At 33.0% G+C, this 15,669-nt stretch overlaps 1 protein-coding gene across 10 annotated transcripts in view; it reads right to left on the bottom strand.

Moving 5' to 3' along the window:
* Positions 1–15,669, bottom strand: part of LOC145263644 (PDF receptor-like) — a 787,341-nt gene that overhangs the window by 497,897 nt on the left and 273,775 nt on the right. For all 10 annotated transcript variants that reach the window (XR_013864585.1, XR_013864584.1, XM_080120502.1 and 7 more), the window contains exon 2: positions 7,691–7,775. Coding sequence is in view for 8 of the 10 variants with exons in the window: in XM_080120502.1 (XP_079976628.1) it covers positions 7,691–7,742 (52 nt within the window). In the remaining 2 variants the exon portion in view is untranslated. The remainder of the gene's footprint in view (positions 1–7,690; positions 7,776–15,669) is intronic.

Here is a 15,669-nt window from a genome sequence, read left to right as displayed (position 1 = left end):
GCCCCCCCCTAATTAAACACTTTATCAAATCTCTACACTAACGTAATGTACTTGCAATAACCCTTATCCCTGAGTGGCTTCCGGGCCTTGATAAGTGGTGATCACTGTGTAAAAAAAAAAGGCCATCATATCCAGAAATTCTACTATATTACGATCTGGTGCCGTGAAACCGGGGTGTTACGAAGCAAAGGTTACATAAAAAAAATAGTGTTTCCATTACACACGCACAATGGAAAAAGACGTCCATGGAAACAAAAACAAAAGAGAAAAAGAAAGAAAAGCAAATATCTAAATACAAACACAACGTAAAAACTGACAATTTTTATTTAGAAGTTGTATAGTAAATGTGTTTGAGCAAAAAAAAAAAATACTGGTTTTAGAATTATAAAAAAGAAAAAAAATCTTATTGATAAATCGATATATCGAACAAAACAAAAAGAGAATGTGATGACTGATTAGAAATATGCCGCAAGTGGTTTTGAATTTGGCACCAAAAAATGTCTCTTTTTTATCAGCGATGTAAAATCATTTTTGACAATCAAAAAGGTGGAAAAAGAATTGAGTGTAATTGTTTTGATAAGTTGTCCAAAGTCAGAAATATTTTTGGAATGCGTTGTTTTGTTGTGGTTTTACGTCAGTAGGTTAGAATATGTCTTTTGCTTCCCTTCATTGAACGTGCATACTTTAATAGAATTGGAATTTATGTTTAAAACAAAGGACAAGCACTAAATACAAAAAAATTCTTATTCCCGGGTTTTGACTGAATTTCTGACAAATGTTTGTCGGTTCTTTATGGACTCAAAAATGGTTTATTATTATATGCACAATATTTTTTGATATATTTATTAATATATGTATATTATATGTATTAATATATGTATAATATGTTTTAATATATTTATTAATATATATGTATAATGTTTTTAAATATATTTATTAATATATGTATAATATTTTAAAATATATTTATTAATATATGTATGATATATGTATTAATATATGTATAATATTTTTTAATATATTTATTAATAAATGTATAATATTTTTAATATATTTATTAATATATGTATAATATTTTTAAATACTTATTAATATATGTATAATATATGTATTAATATATGTATAATATTTTTTAATATATTTATTAATATATGCATAATATTATTTAATATATTTATTGATATATGTATAATATTGTTTAATATATTTTTTAATATATGTATAATATTATTTTATATATTTATTTATATATATATATATAATATGTGTATTAATATATGTATAATATGTTTTAATATATTAATATATGTATAATATTTTTTAATATATTTATTAATATATGTATAATATTTTTAAATATATTTATTAATATATGTATTAATATATGCATAATATTTTTTAATATATTTATTAATATATGTATTATATTATTTAATATATTTATTGATATATGTATAATATTGTTTAATATATTTATTTATATATGTATAATATTATTTAATATATTTATTAATATATGTATAATATATGTATTAATATATATATAATATGATGTATAATATTTTTTAATATATTTATTAATATATGTATAATATAAGTATTAATATATGTATAATAATTGTTAATATATTTATTAATATATGTATAATATTTTTTGTATGCATAATATTTTTTTGTATGCATAATATTTTTTAGATGTGACATGTAAATGCTATGTTCCGTATAGTTCGGCGTATAAGACGACCCTAAAAGTTAAAAAATCATCTTACAAAAACAATATTTCATAAGACACCGGGTGTTGCAATCTCTAGCCTAGGCAAAACAAATATGGTTTCGTGATTTAGCAGTCGTCTTATACAACCGATGTGATTCGCCAATCTTTCACGATAACACCCGTCTAGCTGAAACCGCCGTCAATAATTTCCCCCACTCTTTATCTGTGCATAAATCAAAACATAGATTCTATAAACAAAGCTTCTTTCTTAGAAGTGCACGCCTGTGGAACTCTGTTCCATCTGCCTGCTTCCCAGCTGACTACAACTTGGTTGTCTTCAAGTCCAGTATAAACAAATTCTTGATGAACCACCCCCTTAAGTAATCCCATTTTCCCAATGTTCCATTGCTACCGATTATTACGGTATTACCCCATTTATTACTGTACACTCAATAAGCCTTATCCTCGAGTGGTCTCAGGACATTGACAAATGGTGACTCCTATGTAAAAAAAAAAATGATAAAGTTATTAAAATTTGCTCCAATTTTGTACCTCGTCTCATCTGACGGTCGCCTTATACGATGAAATATACGATATTTGTTTTTTTGTTGTTGTTTTTCGGAGTTTTCAACGCGGTATAATTAATTTAAGTCGAGTAAAAATAGTAATGGAAAGAAATTGAATTGATGGTCAGCATAGAAGGTTAAAGTTTAAAGGGTTAAAAGAGATTGTTGTTCCGTAGTCGGTAATTTATTTTACCATGTAGAGGACGACTCACGTAGGGACGAGATCGTAGCATGAAGGCGTATGAGCCGGGGAGAGCATAGATACTTTATTTCTCCGACCAGTGATAGCTTGGAATGACTGGTTCCGGTACCGACTTGGGGAATAATAAAATTCACCTAAATATTCAAGATGGAACGATAAAATTCTTCCCCTAAAAAAAAAATACTACATATTTATTTTAAAACTTTTATTGGAAAAAATCAATTCAAGTAACTTGATTATGTAGCACACCTGACATCTATTATATGTAGCCGCCTTCAGCCTCAATCACCAACTCGATACAGGTCTGGAACTGGGAGCATGGATTTTCTATAAGAGTCAGCGGGACCTCGGCAAATACTCGGTGAATGATTGCGACCAGGCTGGCTTTGGTGTTATGGGAGGTCATGTTCGTGATGTTCTCGATGTTAGACCACACAAAGTAGTCCAGCGGATGCGGACCGGGGGTGTCTCTTTGAATTTGTGGGTAAGCACCGAGTCCTGCTGCAAGATCCAGGGTCTGCCTGCGGCCATCCAATTGCACGAGGGGGTCAGCACAATCTTCAGCACATCCAGATACACTTGGGTGTTGACTTTCAAGTTGACTTCAAAGATGTGAGGTGGCATGATGTGGCCATACCAAAGACCAATCCAGCGATGCACGTGGAGGATGTCATGACTTGCATCCGTAGAAAGGATGAGTTCTACAGCGCCGATTTTTCCGATCTCGCTCTTTGAATACTATGCCACTTTCAGACATGATAGAAGACTCCTATCGCACTTGAAATTTGTACACATCTTACCACCTAGTAAGATGGTCTACAACAACAACAAAAAAAAAGAAAACCGGGTTTTATTAAGTAGAAATAGAATCATGTCGCCTTTTCTAGGGGGACAGTTTTATCGTAACACCATGTATAAGCGGACGGTTTATAATGGCAAAAACTGTTTATTATGTTGTCAATCAGTCGAGGGATGAAGAGAATTAAGGGTAAAATATGCTGTTATTGTTACGTAATGAATTTTATCAGGAATTTGTGGTCGCAAACGAAAATTATAGGCTATTCATTTACATGGGGGTCACCACTTATCAAAGCCCGAAGGCCACTCAGGGATAAGGGTTATTGCGCGTACAGTAATCAGTGAGATAGTATTGTAGTAATCATTAGTATTGGGGTTTTTGATAGAGTGTCTAACTTAAGGGGGCGGTTTGTCAGGAGTTTGTTTGTTGAATTGAAGACGTCCAAGTTGTAGTCAGGTGGGAAACAGGCAAGCAGCAGAGAGTTCCACTGGCGTGCAGTTCTAAGAAAGAAGCTCTACTCATGGAATCTACGTTTGGATTTAGGCACAGATAAAGAGTGGGGAAAATATTGCCAGTAGTTACATCCAGACGGGTGTTTCTCGTGAAAGATAGGCGAGGGGGACCAGAGATTGGAGCTCAGACGAGTACCTGCCATGGAAATAACGATAAAACAAAGACAGGCTCGCAACGTCTTTTCTGTTGGAGAGAAGTTGCAGGGAAGAGAAAAGGGCACCCCCCACTAAACCACGAAGTCTATGTTGTACTCTGTCAAGGCAGGATAGGAGTTTTTTAGCAGCTCCTACCCAGATATGGCAGCAGTATTCCATCCTTGGACGTACTTGCCTTTTATACAGATAGAGAATTGTATTAGTAGTGAGATATCTTCTGGCGCGGTAGAAGGATCCCACCATTTTCCCAGCGTCCCTGGCAACAGATTTGATGTATGTGTTCCATTTCAGATCAGGAGTAAAGGTCAAACCCAGAAGCTTGTCAAAGCATGGAGCCTCCCCAAGACGAGAGTCATCCATTTCAATTGATGCCAGATGGGGATCAGAGCGTTGATGATGTAAAGATAGAAGCTTGGTTTTGGATGCATTACACGTGACCAGCCACCTCTTCCCCCCATTGTACCACGCGCTCAAGATCAGAAGAGAGAGAATTAGAGAGAACTTTGTCATGTACGGCCTTTGATGTGTTGCCAGAGATGTTCGTGTCATCAGCATAGATGTCAACGAATGATTTAAGTATGTGTTTTGGGAGATCATTGATGTAGATCAGGAAGAGAGTTGGGCCCAGGATGGACCACTGGGGGACTCCAGCATTAATACTGTGGGCATCTGATTTCTGCCCATGTGGTTGTCGCCGTGGGTGTATGCTTGGGTAAATAAATAAAGGTGTATGTTAATATATTAGCGTAGTAACCAGTGCATTAATTTTCGTTTGTTGTTTTCATCTACATTGCACATTTTAAGTATAGGTAACACCGTTTTGTGCAATAGATCATGACTGTACGTTTAAGCCTTTTATTTTTTTTTGTTTAAATTGCGGCATGCGATGGAGACAAGAGGTCAGGATATTTCTTATCAAGTGTTTATAGATGATTCTGTTTGAACTCTGTTAGGGTTATTATGAAGGGATGGATTGACCGATTGATGAGCAACAAGCGATAGTCAGAAAAAAATCATCCTCGGTTTTTCAGAATCTAGCTTCAGTGCTTTTATGCAACGACATTCCAACCAGACTACGGTTTTCAAACTGGGGTCCATTGACTAAAATAGTCATGCAATAAAAAGGTAGGTGGTCCGATACAATTGAAAAACATATATAGACCCAGAATTGCTTCAGAAAATGACTTACGTGTATGTTTATCAGCATGATTGCCAAGATGTGATAGCTCCTACTTACAATGCCTCCCCACGGGACAGAGTTAGACACCAGGGTCGTTTTTTAACGGAGAGCAAATAACAAAAATAAAAATTGTCTTAGTCGTGAAGTATTTCTCCTCCACTCACAGAGAACCTGATGGTCAATGTATAAGATGAAGGTTTTTAAAACGAATGGTCAACGTATAAGATGAAAGTTTTTTAAACTATTTGTCAACGTATAAGATGAAAGTTTTTTTAAACTAATGGTCAACGTATAAGATGAAAGTTTTTTGAACTATTAGTCAACGTATAAATTGAAAGTTTTTTATACTATTAGTCAACGTATAAGATGAAAGTTTTTTAAACTATTAATCAACGTATAAGATGAAAGTTTTTTAAACTATTAGTCAAAGTATAAGATAAAAGTTTTTTAAAACTAATGGTCAACGTATAAAATGAAAGTTTTTTAAACTATTAGTCAACGTATAAGATGAAAGTTTTTTAAACTAATGGTCAACGTATCAGATGAAAGTTTTTTAAACTGATGGTCAACGTATCAGATGAAAGTTTTTTTAAACTGATGGTCAAGGTATCAGATTAAATCTATTTTAATCTGATGGTAAGCCTATAAGATTAAAATTTTTCTAAACTGGTGGTGAACGTAATAGAAAAAGTTTTTTAAAACGAATAGTCAAATTTTTAAACTGATGATCAACATTTAAGATTACTTTTAAAAAGTGTATAAGAGATTTCGTTTACTTAGCTGGTTATTTATTGTACTATTTCGAGGACGATTCACGAAACTTTATAGTGTTTATTTTGAAAATTTTCGGTTCCTCGTATGTTCATACTCGAACCTCCATTTGCTAAACATTATAAGGGGGAGTCAAGGGCAAGTGGAGCTATCCTGCAAATGAAGTGGGGCTTATCATTACATCTCGTGTAGCAGGCAACCTTCAAGTTTCCCTTGACTAATGTCGACCACTTAATTTTCTTAACTTTAAGAATTCTTTAAACTTCTGTTACTTCTTTATACGAGGGGCGTGAAATAAGCAATGCCCCTGATCCACTTCCCATAAAAGTAGAGCAGCGAAACTTGACACAGTTATTAGTCTTTCTCAACATAGGAACCACCCAGAGTTATGCATTTCTCCCATCGTTTGATGCCGCTCTGGAGACCATTTTTTTTAGAACAGCCCAGGTTGGTCCTCCAACCAGAACGTGACTTCAGAAATAATGGCTGCATCATCTGAGAAACGCTTTCCTTTCAAAAACAACTTCATGGCTTGGAAGAGGTGAAAGTCAGAAGGTGAAAGGTCCGGAGAATGGGGAGGATGGGGGAGAATTTCATAACCACACGCCCGTGCTTATGGTCTGGCGACATGTGTGTTGTGGAACGGAGAGTTGTCCTGCAGATCTTGCTCCGCCTCTTGATTTTGATAGCTTCCCTTAATTTCTTCAAAAGTGGAGCATAATAAGCTCCTGTAATTGTGGTACGCTTTGCCAGGAAATCTGTCATCACTACTCCGTCCTGGTCTTAGAAGACCGTGAGCATGACCTTGCCAGCGGAAGGCTGCACCCTTGCCTTCTTTGGAGGTGGTGAGTCCAAGTGCTTCCACTGCATTGACTGGGCTTGGGCTCTGGATCATTGTGATAGACCCAGGGTTCATCCTGTGTAATCAGTCTTCAAAATAACTTTGACTCATCTTCTTGGCACATCTCCAAATTCATCCTCGAGCACTCGGCGCGTTCTCGCTTCTGGAATGGTGTGAGCTACCTGGGAATCCATCTGGTAGACACGTTATGCATATGCAAATGGTCATGAATTATAGTTTCCACAGCCCCTGTACTAATATTGACATCTTGGGCTATTTGGCGAATAGTAATGCGTCGATCTTCCAAAATGGCAGCCTCAACTTGACGGACAGATGCCTCATCAATGGCAGAAGGAGGGCGACCAGGTCTGGAAGCTGTTTCCACAGACTTCCGGCCATGTTTGAATTCAGGATGCCAGCGTTTTACAAGGTCATATGATGGGGCATTATCACCATAAGTTTCTTTCATTTCATTAAAAGACTCCTATTGTGTGCGTCCTTTCAAATACAAAAATCGGATCACTGCTTGACATTCAACAGGCTCCATTTCACACCTTACACAGTTCAAACACCTGTAAAACAGAAACCTCAATTATTTCAGAGCTGTAATTTGCCACATAACCCGTAGAGATATAAATTATTGAACATGCAAAATTTCAGCTAGATCAGTCAACTGGAAGTGGGTTAGGGGCATTACTTATTGCAAGCCCTTTGCATGTGCGTCGTTGAACTGATGAAATTCCGAATGAGCCAGCTCGAGGATAAACTTCATAAGCATTTATATAGGGCACCTAACGGAAAATCTGAAATATAAAAGGGTCTAAAAATAATTTTAAAAAGGCTTTTAAAATCCTTGCACTAGACGTAAGAACACTTTGTGATGATGGCGCCAAAAGAAGTTGGATAAAACAGATAATAAATTTCATTAAAAAAAAATCTATGAACTGACCTCCGGGTTTTCCATAGGCGCGATCTCCCAGTGATCTGATACATTGTTCCATTATGGAGTCCGGAATAGATCAGTAATGATCGGCCTACAATACAAAACCAATAAAAACAGATTATTTGAAATATAAGCCAATTAAAATATCAACAAAGCAGAAACAAAAAGAAAACATTTTAGCTTCAAGTTTCCGAGTTTTGGGGATAGCGATTTCTTTTTTAATATTTCGGTTGATGTAAACTTCGACCTTCTCCAGGTGCATCTTTTGGATTTTAGATACTTTTTGATCGAAATTTGGAATGTTGTTATTAGGATTATTCAGAATACTATTCGCATTTATGTTGATATATTCTCAACGTTTAGCCCGATGTAACCTCCAGCCTCCTTCAGATGCATTTTTCGGAATTTGAGTAACCTTCGGATCGAAATTGTGATTCTTTATATTATTTTAATTATTCAAAATATTATTCACGCCTTGGTTATTATATTCTCAACGTTTCGGCCGATGTAATCTCCATCCTACTTTAGGTGCGCCTATTTAAATTTGGCATCCTTCTGATCGAAATGGCGCATCTTTGTTTTATTTAAATAATTCGGACTACTATTCACATCTTCGTATTTATATTCTCAATGTCGGTGTAATCCCCTTCTTTCTACAGGTGCATCTTCTGAAATTTGGATACTTTTGATTGAAATTTGAAATCTTTGTGTTTCTTGAATTATTCAGACGACTATTCGTATTATGGTTGTTATATTTTCAACGTTTTAGCCGCTGCAAATTCCAATCTGTTTTTTAATGTACTAAAGGGCCACTGTCCTCTATATCAACATTGGCGTATATCTTTATTTATTTACGTTTATCAGTAATCGTCTAGTGTTGTAATTGTATGCTAGTTTATATACGCGTGATTCTCTTACAACGTTCTGTCGTTTAATATATATAGTTCGTCATGAGTGTATACACATTCAAACACATTTTATGACGCGATAATAACAAACGAGATAGTTTGTTTACGAAGAGATGAACATTTTTGTCTGATTCAACATCAGACAAAGGGACACATACCTTCGATGAATAGTTCTTTCGTGTACTCCTGAAAGTGAAACACTTCCCTCCAAAGAACTTGCGACTTCTCATGTTTCTCAGAGCGCACGCCTGTTTTCCTTGTGTTATTATCTCTTCTCCAATTCCCCAACCGAATTCTTATCGACTGACAAAAACCAACCTCCTTTCGTGGACGGCTCCCAATTCTGCGTCTCTAATGTACAGACTAACCAACTGTATGCTCTGTCCCATAAATATATATAAAAATCTTTTTTTGCTAGTTCGATACTCAAAAGAAATGTATTTGGGTGCCATCACATAGATTCGAAACCAAAACTGTAGCATTTAAAGCTGTTGACGTTACCACTGCACAACCGTGACACATGTAAGAACTAATTTAAAATTTTAAAATTAAAAATAAACTAAGATGAATGTACAAAATGTATAAAGATTTTTTTTTTTAATTTCAACCTATTTTTGACTCTTTAAAAACTATTTTAACCAGCTAAAGACCTATAAAATTCCAATTAGACCCCTACTGCTGCTCTGAGACGTTTAGTTTCGGGGAGATAGAGTTTGAAAATATGGAGCCAGACAGACGGGCAGACAGGCATATAGCCTTTTATATATTAGGTTTCCGTGGCTAGAACATTTTAATCTTAACGCTACGCAATTATGCAGAATGTAAAAACTATGCATAAATAGAATTCAACGTAATAGTGAAATAAAAATAACTCATAAAAAAACCCATAAAAATGAATAAAGAAACAAACAGATTATGTTCCTTTTATATAACAATAGACACATAAAACCATTTTTCAGATCCAGGTCAGTCATTATTATCCGGGTCCTTCTATTGATTTTAAAACTAAATTCTAATATCTCTTATTAATATTATTGTTTATGAATTAAAATTCCTAATACTTCCGATTATAAATATCTAATTATAACTATGTTTCTCCATACATTATTTTTACAATTGAAAATTTTTGCGCAATGCATTCCTTATTATTTAATAGGAATTTATTCTTGAGATGAGTATTATTTTTTTCTTGTCGACTATTATCCTTATCCTTCTTTTAGTTGGTGTTTCACCACGTTTCGGCCAACTATTCCTCTGGCCTTCATCAGGTGATAACGGCGACGGGATGGGAACTCCGAATCTTCTAACTGCATTCTCAGCAATTACAGCCATCCATAATTATTGTCGTCTCACTACTTTTTGGCCAAGTAAGCCTCTGGCCGGCTTTGGGTAGAATTGAAACCACTATTTTCAGACAATTCTCACCTGGAACCAAAGAGATTCAACGTTTTTATCCACTGCGCCACGGGTCCCGAAGGGCGATCAAGGTTGGACGTTTTGGTCTTATAAATCTACGCTTATTCATTATATGATCTTACATGGTCGAGTCCGTACAGAATGATATATATTGTTCAATTGGAATTCATTATTCCGCTCCATCATCTAGCATGCTTTGAATCGATCTGTTACTCCCACCATTTTAAAAGTGAATTTTTTTCCGAAATTAATAATAGACATTGTCGCAGACATAACAAGTAAGACATTTCACCTAATACAACTGAATAAATATATGTATATATAAAATATATGTATGTACTTATTGATTTGTAAATCGCCACTTGTTCTCGTCTTCTCTTACCAAAAACGACTATATCTCATTCCTGGCATTGTGACAGCCTTCTACATCTCTACTACATACCTATCCAACACAATGCTTCAAGCAAACTACATATCAATCTTATATATATATATATATATATATATATATATATATCCACACAAACACAGACACACACACACAGACACACACGCACACACACACACATATATATATATATACTAGGAGTTCATATATATTTTCTCGACGGGAAATAGTAATAATGATTAAAAAATAAATAAATAAAAAAATATCAGATGATACGTTTTTAAGATAAATAATTTTGGAGAAAATCAAAAACATATCGTTATTTTGACTTTCTAATTTCTATAATATAATTCAAATACGAAACGAGGTTTTCCAACGCGCATATATATATATATATATATATATATATATATATATATATATATATATATATATATATATATATATGTGTGTGTGTGTGTGTGTGTGTGCGTGTGTGTGCATATATATATATAAATTTAAATGTAAATTAATTATTAATTTTAAAATAAAAATTATTAATGAATTCTTATAATTTGTTTTAAATGAAAAAAAATTAATTACATCACTAAGAAAAATCGAATCAATTAATCAATTATTAAGGATAAACACTGTCTACGGAATAAAAACTAAAAGGCGGCAAACAAGCATTTACACAATGTTTCCGGTTTCTGCTCTATCGAACACTCTAGATTATCTAATGTATTTTCCCGAACTCGGCGTTAAATAGCCCTTAATTTCCTGTACTCTCCTGTCAATTGTTTGGCGGCCCTTAGGTATAGGCTTAGCGAATGGAATAAAAGGTGGCTGGGTTCGAATCTTATAACCGACAGGGATTGTTACCTCATACATTGATAATTGCGCAGGCATACTATACAAGTAGATATAAAGAATGATTATAGTTTAATTATATTTATATCTATAATTATGTATAAATATAATTTTATATAAATATAAAAGATATATATATATATATATTAGGCAGGTTTTGCTCGAACCTTATATACTGCTCATAACTTTGTGTGTGTATTTATGTATACATTAAAAAGTTTGAATCATGTCTGATTAACCTATATCTAAAATTTCAAGTGTTTAGATCCGAAATTGGCGGATGAGTTTGGTACAGTCTGCAAAGTACAACTCTGTAAACTTTGACAGATTGTAAGGCAAATTTTTGCACAAAAAACTTATTAAACATCACTTGCTGCATGTCGTAATAACCTTTATGTAAAATTTCAAATTTTTAGACCTCCAAATTTGCTTAATAGTTTTCTAGAGATCGCAAAGCTTACATCTTTTTTTAACTTTGAACACTAGACAGCCAATTTTTCGGCTAATAACCGATTACAATCTTGCTCTATGGCTGAATACACTTTATGTAAATTCCAAAAGTTTAGACCAAAAATTGGATGAGTAATTTGGTAGAGACCGCAGAGGTCAAATTTTTTTTTAGTTTGACCCAAATGTTGACACTTAACATTTATTGTTTGGGGCTCGAATCAAATTAAAACGTATGATCCATGTCCAAGTTAACTTTATCTAAAGGTTCAAGTGTTTAAACCCAAAATTGGCGGGGGAGTTTGGTAGAGTTTTCAAAGGTCAAATCGTTGAACTTTTACCTCTTGACCGCTAAATAATTGGCCGAAAACCTATTAAAAAGATTTTCACAAATCTCAATACTCCTTATATCAAGTCTCGAGTCCGTAGACTGAAAATTTATGGAGTAGTTTGTTAGGGATATATACACACACAGACACACACGGACAATTTCACTTTCATATATATATAATACTATAATATAAAGCTGAACGTCTGTGTGTGTGTGTATGTGTGTGTGTCTGGTCACGAATAGGTTCCTATATGGTTGATTATTTAAAAAAACTGATTGCATATAATGATAGAAGATGCATTGACACACAGGAATAGGTATGTTTGATCTGGCAGAACGGTGGTTCATAAAAAATGTGGGGCCTTCATACGCGCCTGGTCCACAAAGTATGGAAATAAAAACTGAAAAAAAAAACCCGTTTACAAGTGTTTTTGATATAGATATACATAATAATACTTTGATAAGTATGTCTTAACTTAATTAGGGATGGTATAATAAAATTGTGGGGTCTGCGTTCGCGCCTGGCCCCCACAGAATGAAAATAGGCAAACACTTTAATAAATTTTTTTTATATTTATCTGCGTAAGTATACTTTGATAATTATATTTCAGTTTGAAGAAATATGGTATAATAAAATTATGGGGCGTTCGTTTGCGCTTAACCTCCATAGAATGGAAATATGTCACAAAGTTTAACAAGTTTTTTTTAATATAGATCCATAGAATATTGTGATAAGCGTTTCAGTCTGAGCAGGTATTGTATAATAAATTATGGGGTTTATCTATTTTATTTTTACTTTCATCATAGTTTGCTTTGGTTTTAATACCCCCAAATTTGAAGCTATCTCTTTACAACCCGTCCTTTTCATAACCTACCATACTTTAACAAATCAGTGTCCATTTTCTGTAGACTGTTTTTGAACCCAGTCAACGACGGGTACTTTTGCTAATATATATATATATATATATATATATATATATATATATATATATATATATTTATATATATCAGAGTATGTGTGTACGCACGTATATATCTTGTATGTATATAATGTAGACGCTCATGTGCAGTTATGATGCATGTCATAAAACAGTATAGGTAGGTGAAAATAAAAAAAAATCTAGCTACACTGATGAGGAATAAACTCCGAAACATGCATGTCCATGGATGACTTACTTTTAAGCACGTAATAATATTTAATAAAAAAATTAAAATCAATCAAATAATTAACAAATAATAAAGAAATAATGTGCGATAGAAAAATGTAAATGAAGGAGAGATAACTCCTTTATTATAAAAAAAAGCGCTCAAGAAGCGGAGAGAAAGAAGAAAATAATACAGAATCGCCAATAAAAATAAATAAATCAACAATCTTATCTCTCTATCTCTCACTCTCTCTCTGTCTCTCTCTCTCTCTCTCTCTCTCTCTCTCTCTCTCTCTATATATATATATATATATATATATATATATATATATAACTACTTCATTTACTCACATAAAATTAATATACGAAAGTATAGATTTATGCGTAAACTTTAAGTATTTACTTCAAAAGTGCTCAATACGTAGGTAGAGCTAGTTCGTAATGTATAAAATATATTCGGCGATTATCATCCACTCTAGGATTCCTCAGGCTTATAAGCCTAAGGAATCCTAGAGTGGATCATAATCGCCGAATATCCAGTGTAGCTTAATCGCCATATATATATATATATATATATATATATATATATATATATATATATATATATATATATATATATATATATATATATATGTATATATATATATATATATATATATATATATATATATATATATATACTCAAGAGAAAAAAATGAGCCAAGAGTGAAAGAAGGAAGAAATCGATTTTTCAATATTTTACAATGAATTTTTGTTAATTCTAACTGAAAATTTCTGTTTTGCCGATTATTCGTATAGCATATAATAATAAGTGAAAAAATTAATCCTAAAATGGTAAGACTGCATCTTGGCGAGGATATAAAAAATCGGGTTATCTTTCAGATGCAAGGTTCATTGTTTACTTGCGGTTTTAACGATGTAAGATTCCGTTGTACGGAAGACCAAATCGGCCAAAATGTCTATGATGTTTTTATTGGCGCTTTTCTTCGTATTTTTTATAACATTTTTTTGCACCATTTACAAGTTCTTTTTACAAATAATTTTTTTAATACTGTAATAGTAAAGTAAAGATACATTTATTAATTATACGGAAAAAGTATCTCGTAATGTTTTCACACGAGATTTTTTTTCCTGTTGATTTCTCTTTTTTTTTTTTAATATTAAAATTGATTTAAAGTGATTTTCAAGCCTTTAACATGACGGGGTTTATAATGAAAACCAAATTACCGTTAAAATTTAAATAATCTTTATTAGAAATTTGTAACAAATAACAAAATTATAAAACTATTAGATTAAAATTGAGAACTTTTAATTAAACAACGTGAACATTTTATAATGAGTGTTTTCATGAAATGTATTTTTAATAATAAAAAAAGTGAACTTTTTTTACTTAAACTTCATAAAAAAAAAACGTATCCAATATAGAATTTTACTAAAATAATTTTACTATTACAGTGTTAAAAAAAGTATTTGTAAAAAAAAACTTGTAAATGGTGCAAAAAAATGTTATTAAAAAATACGAAGAAAAGCGCCAATAAAAACATCGTAGACGTATATTATCATTTAAACAGTATATCAATTTAAATATTTAAATTCAGTAAATAAATTTAAATATTTAAATTATGGCCGATTTGGTCTTCCGTACAACGGAATCTTACATCGTTACAATCGCAAGTAAACAAGGAACCTTGCATCTGAAAGAGAACCAAAAATCGAAATGCAGGATTATGGCAGTCCAAAATGACTTACAAGCAGAGTTTTGATATTTTAAGAAAAGAAAAAGTGAAAACATCTTTTTCTATAGTAAAACGAATTGGCCAAAGGTTCGAAGTCGAATGCTTGTGAAAAGGGAAATCTGGATCTGGCCGCCCTAGAGCATTCACTTTGAAGGACGACCACATTAACTGTTTTGAAGGATTGAAAGAAAACTTACGTTGACCATAGCAAAGAATTCAAAACAGGGACTGGAAATTCTCTTTCTAGATATACAATATCTGGACGAATGAAAGAAATGGGATTTTCTTCTAAAAGGTGTACAAAGAAGCCATTTTTATCTAAGAAGAACATCAATGATTGAAAGAGATTTTTCTCGTATTATGCCAAGAAAGATGCAGACTGGTTCAGGAATTTTTTCTGGTCTGATGAATCAAGATTTTGTCTTTTCATTGCTGTTCCCAATGCTCCCGAATGGTTCAATCTAAGAACTGGAAAAAGATTTTCATCAAGTTGCATTAAAATGACAGTTAAACACCTGAATGGAGGGATAATAGCATGAGGAACTTTTACTGCAGCAGAAGTTGGGGAACTTATTAGATGTGAGAAGTCAATCCATGCAAAGGAATACATTCAAATATTAGAAACAGAACTGTTACCAAGTATCCAGAAGCTGGGAATATCTCAGAACATTATTTTTCAACATGATAATGCCCCTGCATACACTGCTAAGGTCACAAAAATGTTTTTCTGATAGTTCAATTACTGTGATATTTTGGCCAGGTCAA

The sequence above is a fragment of the Euprymna scolopes genome, chromosome 39 (genome assembly GCF_053919585.1).
Source record: "Euprymna scolopes isolate OS-2025 chromosome 39, ASM5391958v1, whole genome shotgun sequence".
Lineage (NCBI taxonomy): Eukaryota > Metazoa > Mollusca > Cephalopoda > Sepiida > Sepiolidae > Euprymna > Euprymna scolopes.
This window is presented reverse-complemented; position numbering and strand designations above follow the sequence as displayed.